Consider the following 16,759-nt stretch of genomic DNA (forward strand, 5'->3'; position numbering starts at 1 on the left):
CCAATAATAATAGGGATTTGATGCCTGAGGTGGGAAAATATGATTTTCTGGAAGTTAAACATGTAATTAATGTTGTGGGTTGTTCAGAAAAGTAATACATAAAAGTAAAAAATCCAAAAATGTGTTTGTCCAAATCGTACCGGTTTCGTGGAATGACTCATGTACTGTATAAGTTCTGCAATAAAAAAAAAAAATGGTACTACAGCTGCGCCTTATGACGAGATCTTTCATGTATCGCATGCAATTGTTCGTTTTTTTTCTTGTTTTGTTTTTTCCTACTTTTGTCTGATATTGGATTCTAGAATGTGTATATATGTACATATATGTATATATGCTTTAAAATGTTTAACATCCTGTGAAAGTGTGCACTATTGTCATTTTTCTTGCAATAAAAAAAAACTACAGCTGTGCTTGTTACTTTAGCAAACGTGTCATTTTGAATTTAAAAAGATAAAATCAAATGGGTGCAAAATATTCAGATTTAAATATCATTACAATATAAAAATAATTTCATTAATTATATTACATCTAGTTAAAAGTGCTTGAATAAAAAATATGCAAGGCTTTTACTTAATAATTCACTTTATTAATTTAGCATTTTAAATTTAATTGTTTGTTTAGTTAAAAAAACTATATTTGGTGTCAATGAGTTTTATATTAAAAAAAAAAAAAAAAAAAAAAGCATGTGCCAAGCATTCTTTTTAAAAATTAATCAGGATAAGCATAAAATCTGCAGCATCAATGAAACTTTATTCAAAAATGGTGAATGAAAGAGTCCCATCTTTCACTTTTGAGCAAAATATAATTTACCGTGTACGAAGAGAAATGAATGATATTCATACAAATACACAAACCATTTCTGAGAATTCAAACATTCATGCTTGCAGAAAATTAAAGCATTCAAAACAAATGACTCAGAAAGATATTTATTTCTCAACACGAGCAAGTACAAAAAGGAAGATGTAAAACAGGGAAGTAAGCGTTACTGTACCGCACAACTGTTAATTCTTTAAAAAGGCCTAAACAGGAGATAACAAGTCAAAATAACTGGGCTGAACCACAAAGACAACCAAACAAAATCAGTGTGTTTACTGCAGACATCAGTGATTAGCAGATAACTCACTACAATGCTGTCAAATGATGGTGCGTTTCTTAGACCGTTAAGGCGAACTCTTAAAACATACAGTAAAACGTACCAGCTGGTAAACAAAAAATATAAAGTCCACTGCAGTAGATGTTATTGTTCAAAGTAGTAAATAAAGTAAAAAAGCAATAAAACTGATAGAAAACCCCACACCATGAGGATATAAGTATAAAAGAAGAGAAAGCCTACAAATGTGTGCATCTAAGTGGAGTTTTAAGGCATTTCTGTGAATTAAAATACAGCTGACACCCAGTGCGTCCACAATAAACATAACTTGTCTTTATCCTCATTTTAGTACCATTAATATTCACGCTTTCTAAATATGAAAGGTGAACTCTTGTGCAATGTTTCCTTTCAAAAAAGATACTGATCAGATATTGCATTATTGACAAAATGCAACATGATGTCAAGAGATTGTCCAATTGTAGTCTTAGTTTTTTCATGATCAATCTGGCAAAGTAGCTTTCAGCTTGTTTTCCCGTAGCGTCCACTAGAGGGAAACGCTGCCCGGCGCACAGCTTGACTTGACAAATAGAGATTTAAATGCATTGAAAAGAAAGACAATTTTCTTTGATATTGATGAAATTTGACATGCATCTCAGTCTATGTTTCTCCATCAAGAACGTAGTGCTAAGCACACATGACCGCTTTTTCTGAACACAAACAAACATTTTTAAACAAACTCTGATATTAATTAATGTCTGTGAATGCATCACGATTATGAACCTGTCCATTTGATAAAACTGTAAACTTGACCAGGTGCATCTACAAGTACAACATCCACTCATTTGATCCTATTTATCCACAAGCACTCTATAAAGTCTCGACGAGGTTATCTGGTAAACGTATGCCAGTCTGATGCGTGAAAAGCACGACTGGTACAAGCCAAGCAGCTTAAAAAGAGTGTTTTGGCAGAGAAAAACATCATGCCTTCGGGGTCTCTGAGCTGACCACAAACCCCGATCAATATACAGATGAACATATGCTGACATTGTCGGTAGAATCATGATATAAATTATTAACGGCATCTAACCTGATTGGACAAAGACTTGATTAAACGACATCATAATGGACCGTTGGTTTCAGTGGCGAGGTTATTCATATGGGCGGAGCTGCGATAGTGATTGATTACATTAATTATGCATCGTTAACATTATGTTCCATCAATCTGATAAACATGAGGGATATGAGAAAATAGTGTTTAGAAAAGGGTAGGATAAATGCAACCTCCAGTCAGATGGCACTTCCTGTTCCCACAACATAGAAACAGACACACACACACACACACACACACGCACACGCACACACTTAGTCGTCTCCCGGTTTCATCTTCATCTGAGCTTGCATCTGAGCGATCATCTGCTGCATGCGTCTCAGCTGCAAAAGAAAAAGTGGATAATATGCTTATTAAACATATATATAAACAAATTAATACCTGTAATAATAATTCATAAGTAGAAAAGTTTCCTGAGCAAATCATCTGATCACAAGGATATAAATTATTTTTTTTTACAATATATTCAAATAGATTTAAATTGTAATATTTCACAATATTTCAGATTTGACTGTATTTTTCTTTTCTTTTTTTTCCCAAAATAAATGCAGCATGGGTTGCAAGAGGAGACTTCTTTCAAAAACATAAAATAATCTTACCGAACCTAAACTTTTGAACACACGTGTATGTATCACTATATTATAACATTTCATCTGGTGCTATAAAGAACATATTATTTCCATCTAAATTTCCAATCAGAAGTGTGCGTTTGTGTATTTTCACACTTTACTGCACAACATCTAACATTGTTACACCTCGTGTAGACTGACACGTACACATAAACACAGTGAAACAAACACAATTACACAGCACTCTAAGTAAGGTCTAATCACTACAATCATGATAATTAGAGAACATACTGTACACAACTGATCCTCTAAATACATCACTGATGATGAAGATGATGCTTAAAACACACTTGTATTTGTTTTGTATCTTGGTGCAGTCTTTCCATTTTTATATTAAGCTAATGATATTTTCTATCCCTTAAACCTAACGCTCACTTTTGCACTTTTACATATTAATTAAAACTTTATTCAGCATGTTTATTAATCTGTTTTCCTCTTTGGGGCTTTTGGCTGCTTCCCATAATGTAGCTGATTTCAGGTTTTACTATCTTTGCGCAAGCTTAAAGGGATAGTTCACCCAAAAATGATTTACGCCAAAAGAGTAAAGCCCCGTTTACAGTGACACGCAGCGTCATGATCCCATTCATTTTAATGGAGCGCTGGCGACTTCCGACGTCAAGCGACGCGAGACACGCGACAAAAGTTCAGAAATTTAAACTTTATGCAAATGAGAAGCGATTTTCGCGAGCGACAACCAATAGGAAAGAAGACTTTCAGTGGAGCTCAGCTCACGTCACCGTCTCGAGTGCAGACAGACAGAAGAGTTCGAGGGCGATTTCACTGTTTTATATGATTTGACTGTAACTAACCACATACATGGATATAATAAAATGATGCATGAAAAAGAAACTGTCGAGTTTAATTCACACATTTAGTTTGAGTGTTGTAATTTTTTGGAGCAAGTTTAGCACTGCTGCAGTTCATTTTACAGTTTCCCTTGCACTATGTTGAATATCAGGGACAAGAAAATGTATTATTTGTCAAATTCGAATGACATTTTAGTAATGTATGACAGCATGAGTTAATTTGTTGATTGATCGATCGTTAATCTAGTAGGCTAAATGATTTAATCCACTGAACACTGCTGTAGATATATAAAAACACTCTCCCAACAGCATACCATTTCTTTTGAGCCTAACTCAAGTAAGGTCAAGTATATTTATATAGCGCTTTTCACAATACAGATTGTATCAAAGCAGCTTCACAGTATTAAATTAAAATAATACAGCAATGTTTGTTTCTAGTGGAAAACGTCCACGTTTGGTAATGCTGATCAATAGTATTGTTGATTGATTAATTAAATTAAATATCCCCAAATATCCCCAGCTGAGCAAGCCAAAAGCAACAAATTAAAATGATATAGTTGTATATATCACTTGTGATGGTATTTTGTATAGATATGGCCAGACGTGCAGTCTACCAATAACATTAGAGCGACAGCACTACGAACGCCCACAAGCGACTTCACAGTACAGAGACTAGCAATATACAGCGACTAAGTCGCTGGCGGTGTGAATGGGGCTTAACCCTTGAACTTAAAACTGTTGAGGTATAAGACTGTGAAAATACGTAATTACAAAGACTACAAACCCAAAAGGCGCACATGTGACGTCATACCTTTTCTCTCAATGAATGAAGCTAACTATACTGAAGCTAACTATACTGAAGCTAACGTCTGTCATTTTTTCTATAGTCTTACATTATAATCATTATAATCGTAAAAGTTCTGGAAGAACGAGATAAAACGCGCTAAGGTGACAGTGATGTTGGTGGCGTACATAGTGCGAGACGAGAGATTTAGTTCATTGAGCGATTTTCACATAAAACTAAATGTTACTCTTCTGTTTTATGACAAACTGCGACTTTCTTGACTTTCATAATTATCTTTTAAATTAATAAACATCATATGTGTAATTCAGGGCACAGTTCAGACGGAATAAAAAGATAAGTTGTCTCTCGCCATTGACTACCATACATATTTTTTCTGAAATAAGGTCATGAGCCGGAAGCAGAGGGGAGGGACTTAGGCTCTCTATTGACGCGTCTCACGGTTCAAACATCCGCGTTCGTCATTACGTTGTGCGTCAAGTTCAAGTGTTACTCTTTTGCCGTAAATCGATGCATAGGCCGTCTGCCGGAAACTAGTTATTTTAGTCGATAAAGTTTTAAATATGGATATTTTTCTTAAACAAACGCATTGTTTCACTTCAGAAGGCCTTTATTAACCCCCACAGAGCCGTGTCGAGCACTTTAATCATGAATAGATGCGCTTTAATGGACTTCTAAAGTCATTCACTCCCATTATGAAGCTTGGAAGAGCCAGGACATTTGTTAACATAACTCCGATTGTATTCGTCTAATAGAAGATTGTCGTATACACCTAGGATGGCTTCAGGGTGAGTAAATCATGGGCTAATTTTCATTTTTGGGTGAACTATCCCTTTAAACCTGTATACACACACTCTTTACATTGTAAGTGTACATACTCTATGTTCAGTGCTGCAGGAAGTTGATGTCATTTCCTGTGCAGACATGCATGTTTATAAACTGCACTGATTGCATCCGCGCCTGACTGGGATATACATTCCCATAGGCCAGAGTATCGTAAACAAATTAAGCATGATATGGACGATATGTATGGTTTCACAATATTACTCTGTTTACTGTATATTTTACATCAGCCTTGGTGAGCAGAAGTTAAATTACAAAATCTTAATATATAGTCATGTAGTTTGAACCGATGATATGCATATGTGTTTGTGACTTACCTCAGCATCCTTCTCCAGGAGGATCTGGTCTTTGTCCATCACTTCTTCCTCAACCGCCCTGCTGGTCAACACATGGTTTTAGCACAAATATACACCAAACATTCACTCAAATCCCTTGCATGCCGACACTGAGCAAAAGCGTGAGCGGTATAATTATCTAAAGTACCTCGCACCTGCATACAGATTTACATTTTGAGCTACTCATTCCTCATAGTAAAACAGCTTATTTATAAAGTTAGGAGCTCTAAATACTATAAATGTGAGAATTAAACTGGGAAAGTCAATGAAAGCGTGCAGCTCTGACAAACCCAAACTGTGGATCACAAGTCACTGAAACACGACGCAGACGTGTCACACGAGTTAAGCCTGTTTCACTGACAGCTTACATTTTGTTCTGCTATTTGTTGTGCGTTAGCTTTGAGAAAAAAATAATAATTTAATGCAATAAATTCAGGAGACATTGAATTAAGTATATAGAGTCCTATTAACCATGGAAATGTGCAAACTCCGTTCACATGTAGTGGGGATCAGTAGGGTCAGACAGTCTAATTTGTAGGATTTTGACAAATTTAAAGGTGCCCTAGAATGTGAAATTGAATTTATCTTGGCATAGTTAAATAACAAGAGTTCAGTACATGGACATGACATACAGTGAGTCTCAAACACCATAGTTTTCTCTTTCTTATTTAAATCTCGTTTTTGAAAAACACCCCTGAAAAACAGGCGAATCTCCACATAACACCAACTGTGACGCAACATTTGGGATCATTAATATGTACGCCTCTAAAAATTTGCATAAGCCAGCCCATGTTCAGTGCCAGGCGAAACTGCACAGCCGAATCATCAGAAGTTCTGCAGGTGAAGAAACAAGCGAGGATCATAGAGAAAATGGCAGATCTATCTATAATCTATCTATAATCTATCTATAATCGGATACCGCTACAGTTTAATTCGAAGTTGTTAGTTGCTCTGCCCATTTCACCGCGGACTGTTTTTCTAACCTGGAACAATATCAAGCAGCCAGGCTTCTCTCGGCGTCTTAAACGGACAAAGGGGGCAATTTCAACTAACGTTATATTCCCGCAAGCGGTAAGTAGTGATTTTATTAACGATAATTTACACTGTGTTATCCAGATCCAGCGCGATATTGTTTTTTCCTCGAGAGACATCGTGGCTTGCAGACGAGCGAACGAAGCATGGCAGTTGCTCAGTGTTTGGATGTACAAATGAACACAAAAGTATTTTTTTAGCTCCTTCATCCGAGCCTCTGGAGAACCAGTGGGTTATGTGAATTTCTGATGTGTAATTGTTCAAGTCCAGACAGATAATCTTTCTCTCAAAGTCGTTCAACACTGTTTATGCATCAGTAAATCGCGTTGCAGTGATAAGATCTTCATTCACGCGATCGACAGGCTGTCATCTGCTCAATGCTGGAATAGATCTAAATACTTAAAAAACTTATCATGATTCGTTAATCCCGATAGCTGTAATAGTAAAAACGTATAATCGCTGTAATAGTAAATGTTTTCCAGATAGCTCTACATGTAATGCCAGATATTTCATATGCAAGCATGTCAGCCAATCACAGCAGTGGGCGTTTACACTGAAGTCTCACAGCAGACACGCCCCTTCAAACAGAGTGTCCAGATCAGGGTATGAAATCAGGCTAGGAAATATGCCTTTTATTTCTAAATTATAACAAATTTTGATCTAATAAAAATACTAACATTATAAGGGCACCCCAGGAAACATTATAAAATAATAAAATAATCCATTCTACGGCACCTTTAAAATAAGTTTTATGGAAAATCCCTTCAGAAATATTTAAGGTTCTGCACTATTTCTATTTTACCAATCAAACAAGCAAGTTTGTGATTGAGTAATGTTTGATCATCAGGTCTCAACTTTAAAATCTTTAAATTTTGAACTTTTAAAATGTGTGTATTTATGCCGGGTGTCAATAAAACAGTGATTAAGTAGGAAAACGGCACTTTATGACCCCTTGGCAATCTGGGATCGTGTTTGTTGATTTGCCTTACCTGCCAGTTCGCTTTAGTCTCTCTGAACGGAAGTTCTCATAGTGGAGATCTTGAGTGACCTCCTGCAGGTCCTGCATGTGAGTTCTACACAAACACACACACACACACACACACACACACACACACACACACACACACACACACACACACACACACACACACATACACACACACACACACAAAGCTTACAGATTTATGCCAGCAGAGGGCGCTGCAGAACAAACGGAGAAATCAAGCCAACGGTCACCCAAATTATGTCTCATAAGATATCTCACGGGACATATTTCCTCCAAAATCAAAGAAATAAGAAACTATATTTTTGCATAAAGGAATTACAGCCTATTTTTCCACCAGTAGATTTTTTTCATTGAGACATATTCATAATAATTAATCAAATTTTCCTAAATTTCTCAATAATATAGTGCAAAATAACCCTTCACTAATTAATATTATTTAAAGTATACCTTACTTAAAACATTATTATTTGAAGTATTTGTACATCATTGTGGGGTCTGTTGTTCTACCTTTTATTTTGTATGCTGATTTAAATGCATTTATTTTTAAGTAACACTTTACATTAAGGTCTCAATTGTTAACATGAGATATTTTTTTTTAAAGCAATCATTAATTTTTGTAAATGTTAGTAAAGCTCTAATTGTTCTTTTTTTTTCATTTTAGTTTACAGTGCATTAACAAATGTTGACAAATACAACTTTAGTAAATGTAGAAATTACCAAGATTTACTAAGATTAATAAATGTAGAAGTATTGTTCATCGTTAGTTAATGTTGAATATAGTTAAAGGGTTACTTCAGGATTTAGCATTAAGCTTTGTATTAGTAGAAAACCTGTAGTATTTTCGAATTACCATGCTTTCCCCCCTCATATCCCCCTGAGAGGAGAGATTTATGTATTTTTTGTCTGGAAAAAATCCTCCGATGACGCAAAAATCGTCATTTTGCGTCATCGGAGGATTTTCTGTCCAGAGGCTAAAGACTACAGCCAGTAGATGGCGTTGTTCCGCATGTTTTCAACCCGCCCATAGAGGGTGGGATCTCACTCACAGAATGTACACAGTATCAGCCGTCTTTCTTTGGAAGCTAAGCTAGCATGCTCTTGTTCTGTGGAGAAAGCTGAATAATAGGAGAAAGCTGAGTAAGTAGGGGTTACCATCTTTTTCCCGGACTTGTCCGGCGGGCGAGATCGTTAAAAATGTACGGGATTCGGCTTTTGCGTTCTGCGGTCGCCATTCAATGTTTACATGCACACCTCTCGTTTCAATCTAGCTGAATTAATTCCGATCGGTGAATCTGACTGTAGTGTTTACATGAACGCTAAACAAGGTTAGGATAGGTTGATGTGCGTTTTAACATTGCTAAGAAAATTCCCGCTCCTCCGTGAGAGATGCGAGACCCGGCGCGTCTCAGTAATGAAGCCACCGGCCTCGCGCCGTTCTCCCGCGGCCGTCAGCCTCGTCCTGCTCGCCACAGTAAACATGATGAATGGCGACTGTAGAACGCAAAAGCCGAATCCCGGACATTTTGGGTCTCTAAATCCCTGGCAAACTCATCACTTACTTAGGCTAGCCTTGTTGTTTTCAACTGTGCTCTCTAACCGGTAGGCGTGGCCTCCTAAGGCAGCGAAGCAAGTGCATTCTGGGAGTTGTTGTCTTTCATCCACATAAGCCAAAAATACATTTTCTGGCTTTTCTCAGTCTAGAAAGCTCCAAATTCAAAAATTTCTCCACATTTCTTCTACTTAAATGACCTATTTTAAATACACATTCATCTTCCCAGAGGTGAAGTATCCCTTTAACAAATAAAACCTTACTGTAAGGTGTTCAGTTCTCCTTAAAATACAGTTTTGAGACTCATGACTTATGAGAATCACCACTGAGAATAAATAAATCATGCAGACGCATTACATTAAAGAGAATTTGGAGTGGACATGTGCGTCGAAAATGCATACATTTTAATGGTCATAAAACTGGATTAATTTTCTTTATGCCAAAATATTTTTTACTTTTGGAATGAAAACATTTTGTACGAATCACCCGGTCCTTGTTATTTGATTTTAACCCTTGTGTTATGTTGCGGGTCAATTTGACCCGTTTAGATTTTCTAGTTGTTGGAAATACTGGTTAACCTATGTTTTTTTTCTCGATATTTTGTGACTTTTTCTCATTTATCATCATGAACATGCATGCGAAGTTTCAACATGCTGGTGTTTTTTGACATATACAAACAAAATTACTGTTCTTTTCGTGATGTTCGCGGGTCATTTGACCCGCATATTTTAACGCTCTAAGGCAACTGTACGGACCAAAAATAATAACATTTCTTGGTTATATTTTGTTATTTTATTTTTTTACTACCTTATGAAGCTAAAAAAATTGGTTTTCCACACTTATTTCAATGCTGAAAAATATTTTGTCAGCCACAGATGGTAAAAATTACCTATCATTTATTTTTTCAAGCTACCTGAAATAATATTAAACCTTTTTTTTTTCTTGATATTTTGTGACTTTTTCACATTTATCATCATGAACATGCATGTAAAGTTTCAACATGTTGGTGTTTTTTTTTTTACATATACAAACAAAATTACTATTACGTTTGTGATGTTCGCAGGTCAATTTGACCATCATAGTCAGCTATTCAAAAGCAACTGTACAGACACAAAATAAAAACATTTATTTTATGTATGTCAGGGCATCAACTCTAGTTCTAAAGTGTAAGTGTATCTAAAAGTGCTTTAACCCAAACCAAACGCACTTGAAAAAGCTAAATCATGGTGTTCAGAATTAATTGCAAATTACAAATGAAAATTTTTGACAGACACAGATAGTAAAATAAGCTCTCATTTATATATTCAAGATATCTGAAATATATTGAGACTTCGACATAGACAGCAGGAAAAATTAGCTCAGATTAATTGATTAATTGTTCAGTTATGATGTTCTAAGCAAAAAAAAAAAAAAAAGTCAAAAAAAAATGTATATGCAAATATATATAAATATAACGTATATTCAAATTTTAAATAGTTTTAAAAAATGGTTAAAAAACATTTTCATTAAATCATATCTTAAGATATATATTTTTTGGAATATTTGACAAATGTTGATATTAAAAGTTTACAGTTTGAACCTGAATCTTTGTTGTTTTTCATAGTGTGATTTTTGAGGAATTGTATTGAATCCAATGCGGGTCAATTTGACCCGGAACATAAGGGGAGTGCACAGAATTCCAACATAACACGAGGGTTAAAGTGTTTTTGCAAACGCTCTATTGTTAAGTAAGCCTTGTTACTCATTTGGCAGGTGAAGAGTTTCATTTACAAAAGAAACGACAACAAAAATATTCTGATGGACTCTCGGGTTCAGAGGGTGGAAATGGTCATGTAAACAGTTTCACCTTTTCAGTTTTTACTATTATGTTTCTCATATTTAGGAGGTTAAACGTGTTTAGGTAACGTGTGTGTGTGTGTGTGTACTCACACCAGCATAGTGCGCAGCTTGAGGAAATCATTGTGCTCGGGGTTTTCCACCTCCACCACCCCCCACGGGTACAAGCGTCCACGGATCTTCTTCCCCTTCACCTCTATCAGCTGGTTGGAGCCGATGACGGCAAACGGGATGCTGGCCTGCACACAAACACACTCGTTCAACTTTAATCAAAGCCTTTGGGGGGGGTCGGGAAGTGTTACAGAGCTGATAATGAACTTAAAAACTTTGACCTCTGACCTTTAGGACACGCGTCTGTTCCTTGAATTCTTCGTCTTCGTCCGAATCAGCGTCGGGAAGCTGGTAGATCCGGATCCCTTGCTCACTGATCTCATCTAAAATCTGCACGAAATAAAAACTTTTTAAAAGCTATAAACCTTGGTCTGTGGACCAAGTGCAATTGAATTAGCTGAAGTATAAGCGTAAAAAAAATCTTAATTATACTTGTATATTTTAAATTAAATAATTATTTAAAGGTCCCGTATAATGCCCCTTTTCACAAGATGTAAAATAAGTCTCTGATGTCCCCAGAGTGTGTATGTGAAGTTTCAGCTCAAAATACCCAACAGATCATTTTTTACAGCATGTTTAAATTGTCATTTTTTGGGGCTCAGAAAAACGCGCTGTTTTAGTGTGTGCCCTTTAAATGCAAATGAGCTGCTGCTGCACGGCACAGGGGGCGGAGCTTCATGAGCTCGCGCTCAGGAATGATGATAATATCAGAAACTCTCAGTAACGGTGTTCATTTCGAGTCGGACAATAATGCCTACAGAGTCAGAGTGCTGTATAGAGATGGAACAGGTATAGTTTAGTAGTTTAATCAAAGAGTATACTCTTTGGTTTAATTACGGTTATAACGTATTTGTCATTTGCTTGTATGTAGGCTATCCATTATTAATAGCCTACAAGTCTGCTGTTTCGGACCAGGTCCGAATGATGATCAAACATATACTGATGAGTTTAATAAAGTTTATTGTTCATCACACAAAAGATGAAGCGTCAGTTTTACTTCAGAAAATCACCATAAGAGCTGAGTAAACACAGTAAGTTATAAGAAGTGCGTGAGTACATAAACGAATTTCGGTAGAGTTGAGGGAGCATTTTCTTTAAAAACAAAATAATTCCACCTCGTCTTGGCTGCCTAGAGCTATGTGGATTAATACATCCAGCCACACAACACCTACAACGCTTGGGAGACATTCTCGTCAGTGCAGCGATGGCGGATGTGTACAACTCGCTGTGAACTCGATCAGGGCGGGGCTATGTTGAAACGGCAGTGTCTGTCAACACTCGTGGGCGGGGCCTGTGCTTCGTGACCTCACTAAAACAGCATTCTGAAAACAGGTCGTGGCTGGTTGTGTACACACACTGCCAACACACATTTATGTCCAAACAGCATGCAAAAGTGAATTTTGCATAATACGGGACCTTTAACATTAATACATACACGCATATACCTATATTAAATATATTATATATTATAAATTTATTTATATAAGCTAAAAACCTTTACGTTCAGACCCAGTGTAATCGATTTAGCTGAATTATAAGCGTGAACAATCATAATTATACTTGTAAATTTTAAATTAAATAGTGTAAATTTCAAATTTTTATTCAATAAATGCATAATAACAATAAATTCTTAATTTATGTACGTTTATATACATCATAAGTTAAAACATTATACATCTTAATTATACTTGTAAATGAATCATTAGGTTTAAAGAGTTAATTTAAAATAACATTACATTTAGAATTAATTAAATTAAAATAAATTATTAATAAAAAAAAACATACATATATATATATACACACATGGCTGCTTTCTGGCATGGACATAAAAAGCATTAAAAACTCATTGGACACTACAACTTTCAACGTTCTCTCAGCATGTTGTCATCTGGAACGCTCTCAGAGAGACCCGAGGAAACTCTTTGATGCTGAGAACAAGAATCTTATGAATCACTTAATATTAACGACTTACTGGATCCACACATAGGGAGTTTAGAGCCTGTCAGATAACAGATACAATCTGTTCAAAACAGATCTTGCCCCAATTACACTATGACCTGAACACATCCATCAAGATTTTTACCTTAAACCAACCTAAACCAGTGAAAACTGATGCAAAGCAAAAAAAAAACAAAAAAAAAAAACGATGGGTTATTTGTTTAACCCAACCGTTAGGTTACACATATTGGGTCAATATGTTGGGTTATTTTCCAAAAATATTGGGTCATTTTTTTTAAATCGTTTGGTAATTTCTAGAAATAACCCGACTGTTGGGTTAAATAGCCTACGGTTTCCGAAGCGACGGTTCAAGTTCAAACGGTCCAGTGACAGACAGTCACAGAAGCTGCTGCTACATCCTGATTATGAAAGGTAAGTTATATTTTTATGTATATATATATAACGTTTTTATGTATATATAACATTAAGTATTGTGTACTGAGACGTTGAATATAATGAATTTTATATAGTTGAATTTTATATTTTTAAAAAACGAAGTTCCCTTTAGTCTTAAGGAAATTAATCCTAGCTATCCCCGTTAGCTCGCTAGCAGTAATAAAGTAATTAATTAAAACATTACACTAGCGAAACCGTTTAGAGGTGTACTACCAGTAAGTAAGTAAATAATTTTAACCCAATGCATTGGGTTAAAATAACCCACAGTTGGGAAGGTGCCATACCAACCCATAGTTGGGTTATTCGTTGGGTTATTTTTAACCCAACATTTTTAAGTGAGTAATAAACAGAATATGAGATTGAAAAACAGCATTGCTTAAGCCAAAAATATGTATATAAAAAATAGCACTTCTGAAGCACCTGTGGTGGATCAGACATTAGGATTTATTTTTCTAACTTCAAAGCTGTTTTTCTAAGAAGCACATTCACAATGCCATTACGTAATGACGCCCAGAACGCCACCAGAAGCCTCTTCCTGACATTCTAAGTGCTTTCATGTAATCTCAGCGGGGACGGCGATTCAATGGGAGAGCAGCTCCTGCTCCGCTGGTCTTCACAGAAATCCCCTCCTGTTATGATTAGTCCTGTTTTCATAGCGGGAACCGCAGCGAAACAGGACCGTGTGTGTTATTGTTTGCATGGGTGTCATTGTTGCGTGTTCGGAGTCCAAATAAACACGGCACAGTTGCGCCCGTGGGGAACACGACTGTAGACAAGCTTCCTCTGATCAAACAGAATCCGTGGTGAGCAACAAAATGAAGAAGGGTGCGAGATTTATAAAGGTCCATCTTTCCCATTCGTGCCAAATCTGGGGCGTGGACAGATGGAGAAATTGAATTTTTTTGGATGACTTGACCTCCAAATGGGAAAATAAACACGTCGCTTCACAATGAACAAAGAAAAATGGCACAATAGTGACTTTTATGCACAGGAACAGGAAAGGAAGTTAAGATATGGCCGTATATAAAAACTGAAACCAAAAAAGCATATTAGGGACATATTTTGACAATTTTATAAGCGGCTAATCAGTAGTTGTGTCCCAAAGTCATCCCAGGCAGCTAATGTGTTTGTCGGTTTGCCGTCTGTCCATTCAGCTTTTAAATACCAGTTGGCGTTCTGCCTATCTGTGTTTTTTAAACTCCAGTTAATACATTGTGTTGATGCTATCATTTTGATCGTTAAATACAGCTGCACATCAGAAGTTCGTTGGGACTCAATCTAGAGACTGCACCAGATTCAATAATCCTGATATCTCTAAGGTAGAACCATCCCTTGATAAATGTGAGATTTTTGAGTTTTTTTATTGAAAAGATTGATGGCATCGGATCCTCCCTCATTCCTTCTCACTTTGAATAGTTTTCAGCCGGTGTCTTTCTCTGACCTGAGGAAATTAGAGATGCAGATGAAGTCTACAACTTCACCTCACGATGTTGTTCCCTCTGACAACCTTAAAGGTTTTTAATGCATGCAGTTGTCCAGCCGTTGCTTAAAAAGCCCAATGCTGATGTAAATCGTCCCATTTCAAAATTGCCCTCTCTTTCAAAAGTCATGGAAAAAGTTGTCCTATCACAGTTACTTCTGGTTTTAAATTCGACTCGGATACTTTACAGGATTTTACTGGATCTGAGCGCCGCTTTAGATGACAATATCCTTCAGACATGCATTAAAATACTCTGGTTTGAGTCATATCTTAAATATGATACACTCTTAGTGGCTACTGGACAGTTTTTCTCTCCTGTGGGGTTCCTCAAGGGTCAATTCTGGGGCCATTACTCTTTAATCTGCACATACTTTCACTATGTAATATAATTAGGAAATGTAAAAATTTATTTTCATTTCTGTCGATGATTCTCAGATGCACTTTCCATTAAAATCTAGACTCTCTGAAGCCTCTCATGGACTGTCTTAAAGATATTAAATAGTGGATGGCAAATAATTTCCTCCATCTTAACAATGAGAAAACTGAGGTGAATATCTTTGGTCCCTCCGAAACCAGAAACTCTACAGATAGTAACTTAGACAACCATATGCTAAGTCACATGCAAAAAAGTTAGGAGTTAACTTTGACTCTAAGCTTTGTCTTGAAAACAAATGAGCTCATACTATCAATTGAGAATCATTTCTAGACTTAAATAGACACTTTGCTTTTTAGACATGGAAAAAGTTGCATGCATGGTCTTCCTCAATCTTGGCACGTTTACAGATGGTTCAGAATGAAGCCGCTAGACTGTTAACTAGTGCAGAATAACATGATCATATCACTCCAATTTTAGCTTATCTTCACTGGCTTCCTGTCTTTTTTAGGATTCAATTCAATTCAATTCAATTCAACTCCTATTTATGTTTTTAAATCTAGACTTAAGACACGTCTTTATTCTTTAGCCTTTCCTGATTATTAATTTATGGATTAGTAACTGTTATCTTTGTCATTTTATATTTTATTGTATTTCCTGTTTGTTTTGCACAGCACTTTGGTCAGTGTAAGCTGAATTTAAATGTGCTCTATACATTTTTTTTACTTGCTTACAAATGACACACAATACACTATTAGACAATTTTAATGCACGACGTGGAGGCAAAGAACTGGCCGACACGAAGCATAGAATAGTGCACGAGTATTAGTCTGCGTTTTATTATTGTTAACTACTTAACTAAATTAAAAACATTTTTGTTACCTTCAAGTTGCGAAACCATTTTTAAATATTAGATTCAAAATGAAAATTTGAAATGTTACAAAGCAAAAATTGAACAAAAATTAATTAATTTATTTAAAAATAAAAGCTAATTCAACATTAAATAAAAACTATAATATAATACTAAAATAACACTGGTGTACAGTACATTGACCAATATTAAAATAAAAGTACAAAAAGCAACTCTTTCATGACTACAGTTTTACATGACCAGAAAGGTTGAATTTGTAGATGCAACCTTTTTTAAGTGTGCTGACAGTTAATGTTAGCATCCAAAAGCATGACAATCAGTCAGCATGCTAAAATCCTCTTTGAAAAGTAGCGTCTTCGTCCCCTGATATAATAAATAAAATAAATGATGTCCTAAACAAAACATCAAGAACCTTTCACACACTGGCACAAGGATTTTCCAGAATCTATTGGCAGCACGAGAATCTCGAAGCGAGTTATCGGCGCAGGCTTCAA

At 35.9% G+C, this 16,759-nt stretch overlaps 1 protein-coding gene across 2 annotated transcripts in view; it reads right to left on the reverse strand.

The window, feature by feature from the left end:
• Nucleotides 1-731: 731 nt before the first annotated feature.
• Nucleotides 732-16,759, reverse strand: part of LOC308680833 (septin-2) — a 45,619-nt gene continuing 29,591 nt past the window's right edge. Inside the window, exons 8-12 of one of the 2 annotated variants that reach the window (XM_081349222.1) lie at nt 11,376-11,477; nt 11,130-11,275; nt 7,635-7,718; nt 5,596-5,653; nt 732-2,521 (exon numbers count right to left, since the gene is read on the reverse strand). In XM_081349222.1, coding sequence (XP_081205348.1) covers nt 2,453-2,521; nt 5,596-5,653; nt 7,635-7,718; nt 11,130-11,275; nt 11,376-11,477 — 459 coding nt within the window. In that variant the 3' untranslated portion in view covers nt 732-2,452. Of the gene's footprint in view, nt 2,522-5,595; nt 5,657-7,634; nt 7,719-11,129; nt 11,276-11,375; nt 11,478-16,759 lie in introns of both variants that reach the window. The other variant, XM_081349221.1, reaches the window with a different exon arrangement.

Source organism: Scardinius erythrophthalmus (genome assembly GCF_964197995.2).
Source record: "Scardinius erythrophthalmus genome assembly, chromosome: 20".
Classification (NCBI taxonomy): Eukaryota; Metazoa; Chordata; class Actinopteri; order Cypriniformes; family Leuciscidae; genus Scardinius; species Scardinius erythrophthalmus.